General features: G+C 46.3%; 2 protein-coding genes across 4 annotated transcripts in view; one reads left to right on the forward strand and one right to left on the reverse strand.

The window, feature by feature from the left end:
- Positions 1-2418, forward strand: part of REXO4 (REX4 homolog, 3'-5' exonuclease) — a 40423-nt gene extending 38005 nt beyond the window's left edge. For all 3 annotated transcript variants that reach the window (XM_069241800.1, XM_069241798.1, XM_069241799.1), the window contains exon 9: positions 853-2418. In XM_069241800.1, coding sequence (XP_069097901.1) covers positions 853-981 — 129 coding nt within the window. In that variant the 3' untranslated portion in view covers positions 982-2418. The remainder of the gene's footprint in view (positions 1-852) is intronic.
- Positions 1-16049, reverse strand: part of STKLD1 (serine/threonine kinase like domain containing 1) — a 193346-nt gene that overhangs the window by 24870 nt on the left and 152427 nt on the right. The gene's annotated exons all lie outside the window — the stretch shown is intronic.

Raw genomic sequence — 16049 nt, forward strand, 5'->3', positions numbered from 1 at the left:
CACTATACATTCCCGGTGGATTTTAGGTTTTAGATTGTAACAATAATGTTTCTTCTGAATATTTTACAGAGGAAACAAATGCACACACAGAATCTGTTACTCTCTTCAAATCTCTGATTCCTTCTCCCATGTTGGCAGTTGACACCCTTTGCTCAAGCCAAATGAAAATAAGACATTTAACTATGTCCTTTCTACCTGTGGCAACAGGTATTTGAGACTACCTATCTGGTTCTCTAAAGTTTACCAGTGCTTTTCAAAGCTCCATTGTGGCTCTGGGCATTTGAAGGAGCTTCTCTATTAGGATGGTCAAGTGCCCCTATGTTGTAGATTTCTGCCATTAGTATGGCATTAATTTCCACCCATGTTCAGTTGCATGAGTAGAACATGATTTAACAGCAGAGACTGTCTTCCTGTGCTTAACCCTAACCTTAAATGGACTCTCGCAGAACAAGGCCAACAATTTGTCTCAGATGACAAGATCCATCCTGCATGTCTGTCCACTGCTGATGAGCCAGGCACATGAATATATTCTTTTGCATCTGGTGTACTCCCAACCCCTTTGCCATCACTGTGTTTCTAAATGTACCCAAAGGTCAATCTGGTTGGGCTCTTGTCAAGATAGTTATCCCATCCTACTTTATGGAAGTGGGGGGAGGGGGAACGTCTTCTTTACTAAGGTGTGTAGATAGGGCATTAGCATGGTGAAAGAACTTAGAAAGCTCTTATTTTTCCGGGTTGCCAACACAACACATTGTGCATAACAGCTGAACACTGGAGAGGTTCTTAGTACATCTGTAGTCCTGATGCTACCATTGATCTCTGTTCAAACTCCTCTTTTCTTTCTTTGTGCAGGTTCAAGATGCCCAGGCAGCCATGCGACTCTACACATTACATAAAAAGCAGTGGGAGGCCAGCATCAAGGCCAAACAAAATGAACAGAAACAGAGAAACAAGGACAAGCCACAAAGTAAATCTTCCTGAAAACCCCTGACTCCTCACATTTGCACGATGATGGACAGCCACCCAAGCTGACACTTTGACTTCAAACAAAGCAGAGTATGTCTTGGAAATGTCGTAAGGAGACGTTTTATACTCATGTCCAGCTGTTGGTGACATGGTCTAAGACAAGCTAGTGAAGATGTCCATTTCTCAGCCATGCAGCGAGTATCTGTGTTGAAGATTAGAAATGCAACGTGGCCCCGCAGAACTAAGGATAATTCCTGAACTGAAGATCAACATAAGAGACTAGTATTTTTTTTTAAAACTTAACACCAGCAAATCGGATGAACGATACTATGTAAATCCCTTTAGGAGCAAGAAGCAAAAGGAAGTGGGCTACTGAAAATAGTTTACCTGTTACCTTCATAGATTACACTTGCCCCCATGATTTTCACAGTAATTTTAACCTTTTGCCTTATGATAAAGTGCAACCATGTTTTTGCAGAGCTATGGTGGATTTTGGAGACACTTTATTACACATAATAAACCAGAAAGAGACAGGAAACTGGATGTGTCTTCACACTTGGACACAAACTGTTGCATAAAACGCTTTCAAAATGTAAAACTGACTTCACCATACTCTCCTTCTGGCCAGGTTCCAGCCACTGTAGAACACACAGGAAAAGGGGACTGGATGAGGAGGAATTCATCCCCCTTACCCTGCCCCACAGACACCTGCAAGTAGCCAACACACAGTGCTTGCTGGGTTTTTTTTAGACCAAGAAGGAGATGATGCAAAATAATTCACTTACCTCACTAACCTGTAAAGCCAGTTCCTTCACTTAGGTATCTTAAGTAGATTCACAGTGTTTTAGAGTATCTCCTAACCTATCCTGAAGTGAGGACAGTAGAGAGGCCTGGGAGGTATTAAAACTGCACATGAACTTACAGAATAACAAAAACACTGAAAAAGAAACCGTATCACATACTCATTTGAGATTCCTCATATATCTGATCTTGATGTCCTAAGTATATTTTCAAAAGATCTATGAAAGATCCATCCCAGGAGACACCAGGGTGAAAGCACCTCATTGGCCAGTTTTTTTTGTAGGCACCTCTACAGGTCTGGTTTGATATGTGTCCGTATCGCTTGTCTTCTGTAAGAGAAGGAGGATTTGATGACTGACCTGGGGATACTGGTAGAACGTCTATGTTAAGTAAACCACTGACCTGCTGGGAAGCGTGATCTCCCGGTGTAAAAGCATGGGAGTTCTGCACATTTTGAGGGTGTTTCCATCTACAGTTAGTGTCCATTGTGATGTGATTTGTGAGTACTGGTATTTGACTGATGGTTCAGCATATTTGCACACTATTTAATAAACTAGCCACTCGATGCTCCACAAGTGCTGAGACAGAAACAAGGAAGATGCTTTAAACTGTCCAATTATAGATCCCGAAATAAAGCTGCCCTGAAAGAAAGGACTATATAATCACATTCTACTTGGCAAATTCAGAGTGCTCAAAATATGAAAAGGTGTGTTACCTTTCATTAAATTTAAAATACAAAAAAAAAAAAACATACATACTTCTGCCAATGGGGGTTGACACCAGAATAATCTTTTAAAAGTTGGAAAATATCCTGCAGGTTTTAGGATACCCAATGCAAAAAAAAAACCTTAATTACTGGATGTCTATCTAAATCCAGGAATGCAGTTCCATGCCAGATTTTCAGACTAACCACGGACTATGTAAATTAGTGCCACATAGATTTGTTGGATGGAAATATAAATCATAGGATGAATATCCTGAATGTCTGACACTCATTCAGGCTTCCTGTACCTATGCTGGACTCCAATGCTTTAAATGCTGTTGACAAAAGAGAATCCCATCTTGTAGGAGTCATTTGGCCAAGAATTTCTGGTAAGGCAGAGGGTTAGGGTCCAATACTCCTGAAAGTGGTCTTTCAACTGAGTGCTACAAGCAGTGTGCACACTTGAACTCTCTGTTCAAAAACAGTACCGTACTGTTCGAGGCATGTATGGCTGTAGATAAACATGCTTTGCATACTCCTGCCATCTAGTGATAGAGCTGGATTGTTTTTCTTCAAAGAAGTCTTTGGAGTCATGAAGGAGAGTGACTCCTCCAGCTTGGTGATACTGCACATAGGCATCAACTCCATTGTTCTCTTTCGATCATTAGAATTGGACATGTGTGCCTCCGCTGCGGGTCGAGACCATTACAGATCTCTCTTCGGTTCTTAATACACTCTAACCCTTGCCGATATTGATTTCAAATGCTTCACTTCTCCGCGTATTGAGGTTTAAATGCTCATCAGGTCGAAACGCTTCAACCAAGGACCCTGCCCTTCGGGGGCCTTCAAACCCATTCTCCAACAGAACCTCTGTAGAATGGCCTCCTGGTAATGGAAGAGACGGTTTTCAGTTTCTGCCCTCGCTGCTACGCCAAATGTCCACTGACCGACTCACATCAGGTCTGTAACCTGTGCTTGTCACCATAACACAGGGAGGCAGAATGCAAGGTTTGTCGCTCTTTCCACTTGAAGAAAACCCTCCGGGACTGTCGGGCATGTCACAAAGGAGTAGCACTGAGGACACTCCCAAATTCTTCGGGCAGCAAAACATCCGTGAAGAACACTACCCTCAAGCTTCAGAAGCGGAAGAGGCATTCTCTGTTGAGGGCAGTTCTGAATCCGACCCTGAATTTGAAATAACAGATGTTGCACTGGAGATTTGAACAGTGATTACTGTACCCCCTGCTGCACCTCAACCTCTTGCTGAACATCAAAAATGAAAAACACACGACACCTCTTGAACAAGAGGCCTTCTTACTGCCACTGTCTTCTGGCCATGGTCGGCACAGAGAGACTAGTTAAGACTCCCGCCCTCTGGCTCGGCGACAAAACATCAGCCAGAGCCTTAGACTCCAACAACCTCGACACCTATCTGCCCATCCGTACCGAGCTGACTGACGACATCCACCATTTTGACACTGAGTGGAACTTTGGCACCTAAACACAAGCACGGCTTGGATCTGAAAGCTTCGAGGTAGACTCCAAAAAAGCCCACTATAAAACCAGTGGAACGTATTCTCCATAAATTACAGGAGGTATTGGATGCTCATCAATGACAGATACGGATTCAGCCTCTGGCTACAATACCGCCATCTTCAAAGAGACAGCTCTTTTCAAGAGGTACTTGATTCCCCTCCTTCACCAAAAAAAGAATACAGTGGGCAAAGCATCTAGTCCTTTGCCCCTTTCACCACCCTCACCTCCTCTGCCTTCACCACCAACAGACTAACCATCTCCACCACAGTCTGTTGGAGATCCCCTAGACATTTCACCTCAGGGATCCTCTGGTAATGGTACATGTGGACATGATGTAAGGGACTGTAGGAAAGCTGCTAATTATGCAGTATATTAATAACCAGCTACACCGTGTAAAGAGTCATGGTGTTCCCCAGTGAGTGGACAGGCTTGCTATGCAATCCCAAAGTGCTCTATTTGGGTGTAGTGTGGTCGAGCAGCCTTAGACTTAACACAGAGGAGTGCAAGACATCCACAAATACACACATTGGCCAATAAATGAGACCCACAACTCAAAAAGGGGACTCACAACAATTTCTAAAAATAACAAGTATCTATATATGTTTAGGCATCAGAACAAATTGTTCAGGTAAGTATGTTTTTTTTATTTTTTAAATGGGAATTCTTTTCACTTTAAAAAGTGGACACAGTGCAATTTCTGCGTTCTGCAATGTTATACTACGGGAAGAGTAAAGGTGAGTGGTGGGCATGTTCCAAGGCAGTACTAGCAGTACTCCACCAGTGGCACGGGGGCAGCTGGATGCAGGGTGCAAAACAGCATTGCGTGCCCAATGTGTTTCAATAGAGATCGGTCGCTGCAAAAAGAGGCTGCAGGCTCTGGCCAGGAAGCCAGTAGGGCTGAACCTAGAGTGGAGCTCCAGCCTCATGATGCTAAGGCACAGGTAGGGTACCTTTGGTCCTCTTCTCCACAGCGCAGGGGCGATGGGTGCCGAGGTGTCTTCCGGTGTCAGATTTTTCTGACCAGAGCGATCACAGTAGAGAGGGGGCTGTGTGCAGAGGCAGCAGGCATCATCAGGGGAGTCCAGGGGGTGGGAATACACAATGGACTCAAGACTCCTGAGGACTGGGGAACCTTGCTGGCACCGGGGGTCTACTTCGGGTCGGAGACAGAGGGTGCTGTGGGGACTTCAGGTGTCTGGTTTTGGCAGTTCCGGACGTTTCAAAGTCCCTTCTTTAGAGTTTGCTGGAGAGCAGGTCTGCTGTTCATAGGAGGTCTTGAGTCTTTTTTGAAGCAGGCAGTCCTCCTGAGCTTTTGAAGATACAGCTGCAGGACGAGTCGACTTTTGTGTAGATTTTGACAAGGGATGCAGACAGGCCGGTACCAGGTCAACTGCTTCTTTTCTCCTCTTCTGCTTTTACAGCTCTTTAGTGTCTTTGGTCTTCAGGATCTGCTTCTCTGGTGCCAGGGGCTCGCCAGATACTGAATTTAGAGGTGTTTCGGGGAGTAGTCAATGGGCTACCTAACCTTGGAGTCACTAGACACCCCCCCCCCCCCCAATATGATCACTTACTGTGGTGAAGCGTATATAACCCTGTCCCAGAGTTTCTAAATCTGCCAACACCAAGATGCTAGATTCTGAAATGTAGTGTCCACATCTGGCAGCTCACCGTGGGGGATGGGACTGACCTGAGGGTTGGACACACCTCTCTGAATATGAAATGTCCTGCCTGCCCAGGTGTCAAATTGGCTTCTTTGAAGCTTCCTGCCTTGGAATGTAGATTTGCAGATCATCCTGTTGGGTGGTGACATGTAACACCCCTCCCAGAGTAGGCTTTGTGTTTGACCGACCAAGGGCTAAGGCTCTTACCTTAGGGGGTCAGACTCGTCTCTGGTGGTGGCAGGCTGGCCCAAACTAGTTAGAGTCCACACCAGAGGCTGGTAGGTTTTTTCAGGGTGCACCTCTAAGGTGCCCTCTGGGTGCATCTATTGATAAATCCATCACTGGGATCAGTGTGGGCTTACCAATACAAGATGTTTGATACCAAACATCCCTATCTTCAGTCATCATGTAGCTGGGGAACCTTAATTGACCAGTGCCCAGCACCTGCATTTTAAATAGCTTCCCTGTCCACCTACTATGTCTAAGAATCAACATAGACAATGGGCATATCTGCTATTGCAGATATGTCCTCACATGTAATATAGTACACTCTGCCTTAAGGCTGTCAGGCCTGCTGTAGGTGTGACTTGCATATATTGCATGCGGTGTTAGGGGGAAATAGCACGCAGGGATGTGTGACATGTCATGTTTTCACTTTTGTCTGCACCAAGACACGCAGCCTGCAATGGCAGCCTAGTACGTGCTTGGTGAGGGGTTCTCTTAGGGTGGCACAATTCATTCTGCAGCCCCTAGGGACCCTCTTTAGTACCTCAGACCCTAGGTACCAAGGGTACCATTTACTCTGGACTTACAGATGATGCCAATTGAGAGAAAAGTGAAACAACTGTACAATTTACGGAAAGAGATCTGGCACTGGGGACCTAGTTTGCAGGAACCCAGTGCACTTTCAGTCGAAATCACATCAGGTACCAGGCAAAAAGTAGGGGGTAACCATGTCAAAAAGATGCACTTTCCTACAGGGACACCACCACATAATGACCCCTGGGACTCCTATGATGTACATCCTCCAGAAGCCACTGACCCAGAGTTATACCCCCACACATCCATTCCCTCCTGATGATTCCACTGCATATCAGGAGTTAATAGGAAGGACTGCTAATGTCCATCATGTGCAGCTACACAAGGAACCCCTTAAGGAGGATTTCCTTTATGAAACACTGTTATCTGCACATTGGGGCACTCAAGCCTTACCAATGCTTAAAGGTATGTTACGCACGGGCGACATTCTCAGAGACCCTGTTAGGGCTAAAATAATCAAACCAAGGTTTGATATATATATATGTATAGGTATATATGTTCAGTGGCATGTGTAGCTGCAGATACACATGTTATGCACAGGTCCTGCCATCTAGTGTTGGGCTCGGAGTGTTACAAGTTGTTTTTCTTCGAAGAAGTCTTTTCGAGCCACAGGACCGAGTGACTCCTCCTCCTATCTAACATCGACACCTCGGTACCGGCAGACACACATCTTCGGTTGCCCTTTGGGGCACCTGCGCCCAACTTCGGCCTGGTCGGCCCGACCGCAAGAAGCGTCGAAGCCTCATGGTCCGGACCCCGTTCAGATTCTGCCCTCTGTGCCACGCCAAGTATCCCTACACAGATCAACATCGAGTCTGTAATCTGTGTTTGTCTCCAGATCACCGAGAGGATACTTGTGAAGCCTGCAGATCCTTCCGTTCCAAAAAGACACTGCAAGACAGATGCGCGAGTAGGTTACAGATGGCGTCCAAGAGCACTGAACGCCTCGACGCAGAAGAAGAGATGATTATTCACACTGCCATCTCCGTTCAAGGTTCCGATTCTGAAGAATCCGATGTTGACCGACCACCGACAGTGGGCCTGCATGTGAGTACACTTGCCCCGCACCAGACCAAGACCAAACGTAAGGCCTCGTGGACGCCACTGCCAGAAGGCCATGGCTCCACCCGTAAATAATCAACCGGTGACCAAGTAACACCTTCGGCATCAAAAAAGGCCACACCCGCATCAAAGTCTTCGGACTCGAGTTGAGAGACAGGCTCCGAAACCATATGGCACCGACCCATCGAGTCGAGACCCCGAAAGTCACTTTCAGAACCGAGGCCAACTACCACCCCAGGCCCTTAGGTGCAGAAGAAACCAGCTTCGGAGCCGAAAAGACAGTCATACACAGAGGAGCATGGACTTTCAAAACAGCTTAAAGAAAGCCATAGATCTGAGGAAGAGCTACAACAAATGGAGGATTTCGATGACAGACAAGCCAGGAGGATACAGATCCACAAGGACACTGGCAAGATCCTCACAGCACCTCCCCTCAAAATTAAAAGAAAACTGGCCTTTCATGGACATTTGGACACTGATCAGCCAACGGCTAAAGTGCCAAGAGAGAAATCTCCGCCTCGCCAGTTTTCACCTCACCAGTATCCTCCTCACTCTCCTCAACGAACTGTTTCTCCACCTGCTACACCCACTGCACAGTCTCCTACACACACTATGCAGTCACATCAGGACACAGATCCATGGGATCTTCATGATGACCCTGTATCATATAAAAGCCCAGAATGCTACCCGTCTAAGCCCTCTCCATCTGAGGATAGCACATCGTATACACAAGTTTTAGCTAGGGTAGCAGCTTTCCACAATGTAAGCATGCACACGGAACCACTAGAGGACGACTTTTTATTCAATACACTGTTCTCAAGACGCCACATACCAAAGCCTACCCATGCTCCCAGGTATGCTAAACATGCCCAGCAGATATTCCAGGAGCCGGTTAAAGGAAAAGCTATAACCCCAAGGGTAGAAAAAAAAGTATAAACCACCACCCTCAGACCCAGTGTACATCACACAACAGCTACCCCCCGATTCAGTTGTGGTCAGCGCAGCGCGGAAAAGAGCTAACTCGCAGTCCTCTGGAGATGCACCCCCTCCAGATAAGGAAAGCAAAAAATGTGATGCTGCTGGGAAAAGGGTGGCATCACAAGCTGCCAATCAGTGGTGCATAGCTAATTCACAGGCCCTCCTCGCTATATATGATAGGGCTCATTGGGATGAGATGAAGGACATTATTCAACATCTCCCCAAGGAACACCAAAAAAGAGCTCAGCAGGTAGTAGAGGAGGGACAAGCGATAACAAACAACCAGATAAGATCAGCATTAGACTCAGCTGATACAGCCGCAAGGACAATAAATACGGCAGTTACCATTAGGCGCCACGCATGGCCCAGATCATCAGGTTTTAAACCTGAAATCCAACAGGCCGTCCTCAACATGCCTTTTAACCAACAGCAATTATTCGGCACACAGGTGGACGGACGCAGCCATAGAAAAAATGAAAAAAGATGCTGACACTGCTAAAGGGATTTATTCATCACAATACAGAGGCACATTTCGGAAGCCTCAATATAGGGGAGGCTTCAGACCACAGCCCTCCGAGCCATCCACCTCACAATCCAAGCCCTCATACCAAACAATATAAAAAAGGGGGAATTCAGGGATCCTACAGAGGACAATTTCCCAAGTCTAGGGGAAAATTCCAATCCGCAAAGCAAGCCACTAACAACAAACAGTGACTTTGTCATCACCTTCCCTCAACACACTTCCCCTGTGGAAGGAAGACTGAAAATGGTCCACAATCAATGGTTAGACATCACAACAGACACATGGGTACTATCCATTATCCAACATGGTTACTGCATAGAGTTCATACAATTTCCTCCGGACATTGCTCCAAAAGCGCACAAACTTTCATCGCAACATCTTGCAATGTTACAAACAGAGGTACAGGCACTATTGCTTAAACAAGCCATAGAACTAGTGCTGCATCATCAAAAAGGAACAGGGGTTTACTCCCTGTACTTCCTTATTCCCAAGAAAGACAAAACGCTAAGGCCAATATTAGATCTCGGGACTCTCAACCTCTACATCCGATCAGAACACTTTCACATGGTGACACTACAAGATGTAGTCCCATTGCTGCAACAAGGGGAATTTATGTCAACACTGGATTTAAAAGATGCGTATTTTCACATACCCATCCATCCAGCTCACAGAAAATACCTCAGGTTTGTTATACAAGGAAAACAATACCAATTCAAGGTATTACCCTTTGGGATAACAACAGCCCCCAGAGTCTTTGCAAAATGCCTTGGCGTAGTAGCAGCACACATAAGGAGACAACATATGCATGTATTCCCATATCTCGACGATTGGCTAATAAAAGCCAACACTCAAAAACAGTGTCAACATCACACACGTTATGTAATAGGTACCCTACACACACTAGGGTTCTCGATAAATTACCAAAAATCACACCTGCAACCATCGCAAATTCAGCAGTACTTAGGAGCTACACTCAACACTCAAAAGGCGCTTGCAAGTCCAAGCCCACAAAGGGTACAATCGTTCCATACCATGTTGCCAAAAATCCAGCTAAATCAGTACTACACTTTCCGTTTTGTCATGAAATCCCTAGGCATGATGACATCATGCATCACGATTGTCCCAAACGCATGGTTACACATGCGGCCCTTACAGCAGTGCCTTGCAAAACAATGGTCGCAGGCACAGGGTCATCTCCAAGATCTAGTGTTGATAGACCGCCAAACACACTATTCGCTTCAGTGGTGGAATGCCACAAATTTAAACAAAGGGCGGCCTTTTCAAGACCCTGTGCCTCACGCCATTTGCACAACAGATGCATCGATGATTGGATGGGGAGCACACCTCAACAATCACAATATTCAGGGACAATGGGACAGCAAACAGAAGCAGCTACACATAAATCACTTAGAACTGCTAGCAGTCTCTCTAGCACTAAGAGCCTTTCAACCTCATCTTGCTCACAAACACATTCTTGTCAGAACAGACAATATGACAACAATGTACTACTTAAACCAGGAGGAACCCACTCATCACAACTTTGCCTCCTAGCACAAAAAATTTGGCATTGGGCAATTCACAACAACATTCACCTGATAGCTCAATACATTCCAGGGATTCACAATCAGTTAGCAGACGACCTCAGTCGAGATCACAAAGCAAACTCACAAGTGGGAAATTCACCCCCAGGTACTCCACAAATACTTTCGTCAGTGGGTGGTAGGAGGGGGGGGGGGGGGGGGGGGGGACACCAGACCTAGGTCTGTTCGCCACTGACCACAACGCAAAATGCCAAAACTTTGCGTCCAGATACCCGCACCCTCAGTCCAAGGGCAATGCTCTATGGATCAACTAGTCAGGGATATTTGCTTACGCTTTTCCCCCTCTCCCACTCATTCCATTTTTGGTCAACAAACTGCGTCAAAACAAACTCAAACTCATACTTCTAGCACCAATGTGGGCATGCCAACCATGGTACACCACACTGCTAGACCTGTCAATAGTACCACACGTCAAACTCCCAAACAGGCCAGACCTGCTGACTATCAGACACCCCAATCCAGCAATGCTCAATCTAGCAATCTGGCTCCTGAAATCTTAGAGTTTGGCTATCTAAACCTTCCAACAGAGTGTATGGAAGTCATTAAACAGGCAAGAAAACCTACCACCAGACAGTGTTATGCGAACAAATGGATAAGATTTGTTTTCTACTGTCAAGCAAAGCACATAACACCTTTGGATGCGTCCATACAAGACATCATAGGTTATTTACTCCACATACAAAAAAAATCTGTCTTTTTCATCCATCAAAATACATCTCACAGCAATTTCTGCTTATTTGCAAAATAAATAGACCAAATCCCTATTTAGAATACCAGTCATTAAAGCTTTCATGGAGTGCCTAAAACGAATCATACCTCCAAGAACTCCACCGGTACCCTCGTGGAATCTTAACATTGTACTTACATGACTCATGGGTCCACCATTTGAACCCATGCACTCCTGTCAGATCCAATTCTTAACCTGGAAAGTAGCATTTCTAGTAGCAATCACTTCATTACGAAGAGTTAGTGAAATACAAGCATTCACTATTGAAGAACCTTTTATACAGGTACACAAACAAAGTTGTACTCCACACAAACACAAAATTTCTACCAAAAGTCATCTCACCGTTTCACCTAAACTAAACAGTAGAACTCCCAGTCTTCTTCCCACAGACAGACTTGGTGGCAGAAAGAGCACTGCATACATTAGAAATTAAAAGAGCTCTAATGTATTACATCAACAGAACAAAATCATTTCTTAAAACTAAACAGTTGGTCGTCGCATTCAAAAAAACCCATACTGGTAATCCTATATCCAAACAAGGCAAAGCCAGATGGATAGTAAAATGTATCCAAACTTGTTACCTGAAAGCTAAAAGACAACTGCTCATTACGCCAAAGGCACACTCCACACGGAAAAAGGGAGCAACAATGGCGTTTCTGGGAAACATAGCAATGACAGAAATTTGTAAGGCAGCCACTTGGTCGACACCTCATACTTTTACCAAACACTACTGTGTAGATGTGTTAGCAACACAACAAGCCACAGTAGGACAGGCTGTACTAAGAACATTATTTCAGACAACTTCAACTCCTACAGGCTGACCACCGCTTAGAGGAGGATTACTGCTTTGTAGTCTATGCATAGCATATGTATCCGCAGCTTAACGGAAAATGTCACTTACCCAGTGTACATCTGTTCGTGGCATGTTCCGCTGCAGATTCACATGCGCCCTCCCTCCTCCCCAGGGGCCTGTAGCCGTTTAAGTTATAATTAAAAAATGTACATATGTATATAAACATTCCTTTATTTAAACTTTGTAGATACATCTTGTAGGAAGTTGGCTCTGTATGCACTATTTCAAAGTAAGGAATAGTATGCACAGAGTCCAAGGGTTCCCCTTAGAGGTAAGATAGTGGCAAAAAGAGATAATACTAATGCTCTATTGTGTGGTCGAGCAGTAGGCTTATCAAAGGAGTAGTGTTAAGCATTTGTTGTACACACACAAGCAATAAATGAGGAACACACACTCGGAGACAATTCCAGGCCAATAGGTTTTTGTATAGAAACATATTTTCTTAGTTTATTTTAAGAACCACAGGTTCAAATTTTACATGTAATACTTCAAATGAAAGGTATTGCAGGTAGGTACTTTAGGAACTTTGAATAATCAAAATAGCATATACACTTTTCACATAAATCACATATAGCTATTTTAAAACTAGACACAGTGCAATTTTCACAGTTCCTGGGGGGAGTAAGAGTTTGTTAGTTTTTGCAGGTAAGTAAACCACCTACGGGGTTCAAGTTTGGGTCGAAGGTAGCCCAAAGTTGGGGGTTCAGAGCAACCCCAAAGTTACAACACCAGCAGCTCAGGGCCGGTCAGGTGCAGAGGTCAAAGTGGTGCCCAAAACGCATAGGCTTCAATAGAGAAGGGGGTGCCCCGGTTCCAGTCTGCCAGCAGGTAAGTACCCGCGTCTTTGGAGGGCAGACCAGGGGGGTTTTGTAGAGCACCGGGGGGGACACAAGTTAGCACAGAAAGTACACCCTCAGCAGCACGGGGGCAGCCGGGTGCAGTGTGTAAACATGCATCAGGTTTTCAATAAGTTTCAATGGGAGACCAAGGGGGCTCTTCAGGGATGCAGGCAAGGGGGGGGGCTCCTCGGGGTAGCCACCACCTGGGCAAGGGAGAGGGCCTCCTGGGGGTCACTCCTGCACTGGAGTTCGGATCCTTCAGGTCCTGGGGGCTGCGGGTGCAGAGTCTTTACCAGGCGTCGGGATCTGAGAGCAAGCAGTCGCGGTCAGGGGGAGCCTCGGGATTCTCTCTGCAGGCGTCGCTGTGGAGGCTCAGGGGGGTCAAGTCGGGCTACTCACGGTCTCGCAGTCGCCGGGGAGTCCTCCCTGAAGTGTTTGTTCTCCACAAGTCGAGCCGGAGGCATCGGGTGCAGAGTGGCAAGTCTCACACTTCCGGCGGGAAACGCAAGTTGTTTTAAAGTTGCTCCTTTGTTACAAAGTTGCAGTCTTGGGTGAACAGAGCCGCTGTCCTCAGGAGTTCTTGGTCCTTCTAGAGCAGGGCAGTCCTCTGAGGATTCAGAGGTCGCTGGTCCCTGGGGAGAGCGTCGCTGGAGCAGTCTCTTTAGAAGTGGGGAGACAGGCCGATAGAGCTGGGGCCAAAGCAGTTGGTGTCTCCGTCTTCTCTGCAGGGTTTTTCAGCTTAGCAGTCCTCTTCTTCTTAGGTTGCAGGAATCTAGTTTGCTAGGTTCTGGGGAGCCCCTAAATACTGAATTTAGGGGTGTGTTTAGGTCTGGGAGGGCAGTAGCCAATGGCTACTGTCCTTGAGGGTGGCTACACCCTCTTTGTGCCTCCTCCCTGAGGGGAGGGGGGCACATCCCTATTCCTATTGGGGGGATCCTCCATCTGCAAGATGGAGGATTTCTAAAAGTCAGAGTCACCTCAGCTCAGGACACCTTAGGGGCTGTCCTGACTGGCCAGTGACTCCTCCTTCTTTTTCTCATTATCTCTCCTGGACTTGCCGCCAAAAGTGGTGGCTGTGTCCAGGGGCGGGCATCTCCACTAGCTGGAGTGCCCTAAGGCATTGTAACACGAAGCCTGAGCCTTTGAGGCTCACTGCTAGGTGTTACAGTTCCTGCAGGGGGGAGGTGTGAAGCATCTTCACCCAGAGCAGGCTTTTGTTTCTGTCCTCAGAGAGCACAAAGGCCCTCACCACATGGGGTCAGAAACTCGTCTCTCAGCAGCAGGCTGGCACAGACCAGTCAGTCCTGCACTGAACAATTGGGTAAAATACAGGGGGCATCTCTAAGATGCCCTCTGTGTGCATTTTTTAATAAATCCAACACTGGCATCAGTGTGGGTTTATTATTCTGAGAAGTTTGATACTAAACTTCCCAGTATTCAGTGTAGCCATTATGGAGCTGTGGAGTTCGTTTTTGACAGACTCCCAGACCATATACTCTTATAGCTACCCTGCATTTACAATGTCTAAGGTTTTGCTTAGACACTGTAGAGGCATAGTGCTCATGCACCTATGCCCTCACCTGTGGTATAGTGCACCCTGCCTTAGGGCTGTACGGCCTGTTAGAGGGGTTACTTACCTATGCCATAGGCAGTGTGGGGTTGGCATGGCACCCTGAGGGTAGTGCCATGTCGACTTAGTCATTTTCTCCCCACCAACACCCACAAGCTGGCAAGCAGTGTGTCTGTGCTGGGTGAGGGGTCCCCTAGGGTGGCATAAGACATGCTGCAGCCCTTAGAGACCTTCCCTGGCATCAGGGTCCTTGGTACCAGGGGTACCAGTTACAAGAGACGTACCTGGGTGCCAGGGTTGTGCCAATTGTGGAAACAATGGTACATTTTAGGTGAAAGAACACTGGTGCTGGGGCCTTGTTAGCAGGGTCCCAGCACACTTCTCAGTCAAGTCAGCATCAGTATCAGGCAAAAAGTGGGGGGTAACTGCAACAGGGAGCCATTTCCTTACACATCTCTATTCCATTGCATGTACATCTCTCTCTTTACACTCTATCACTCCTACCTTACCCCCTGCGGGAAAACAATCTAAGATGGAGTCGATGCCCATGCGCAATGGAGCCGAAAAGGAGGAGTCACTTGTTCCCATGATTCTAAAAGACTTCCTCGAAGAAAAACAACTTGTAACACTCCGAGCCCAACACTAGATGGCAGGGCCCATGCACAGCATGTGAATCTGCAGCGGAACATGCCACGAACAGATGTACACTGGGTAAGTGACATTTTATATATATATATATATATATATATATATATATATATATATATATATATATATATATATATATATGTATGTTCGGTGGCATGTGTAGCTGCAGATACACATGCTGTGCACATCCTGCCATCTGGTGTTGGGCTCGGAGTGTTACAAGTTGTTTTTCTTCGAAGAAGTCTTTTCGAGTCACAAGATCGAGGGACTCCTCCCATTTCGGCTCCATTGCGCATGGGCGTCGACTCCATCTTAGATTGTTTTTTTTCCGCCATCGGGTTCGGACGTGTTCCTTTTCGCTCCGTGTTTCGGGTCGGAAAGTTAGTTAGAATCTCGGAAAAATCGTCGGTATTGTTTGCGTTCGGTATCGGGTTAGTTATAACAGATCAACACCGACTTTTGAAGAGCTCCGGTGGCCCTTTGGGTTTTTTTCGTTCCCCCCGTCGGGGCCTGGTCGGCCCGGCCACGTGTCCCTTCAAGGCTGATGGAACGGACCACAGGTTCAAATTCACATTCACATTCCACTTCTGCCCAAAATGCCATAACAAGCATCCATATACAGATCAGCATCTGGTCTGTAACTTGTGTCTGTCTCCAGAGCACAAGGAGGATACCTGTGAGCCTGTCGAGCGTTTAGGTCGAGGAAAACATTAAGAGACCGAAGAGCAAGAAGACTGCAGATGGCGTCGGCGCGGACAGGAC

The sequence above is a fragment of the Pleurodeles waltl genome, chromosome 6 (genome assembly GCF_031143425.1).
Source record: "Pleurodeles waltl isolate 20211129_DDA chromosome 6, aPleWal1.hap1.20221129, whole genome shotgun sequence".
Taxonomy (NCBI): domain Eukaryota; kingdom Metazoa; phylum Chordata; class Amphibia; order Caudata; family Salamandridae; genus Pleurodeles; species Pleurodeles waltl.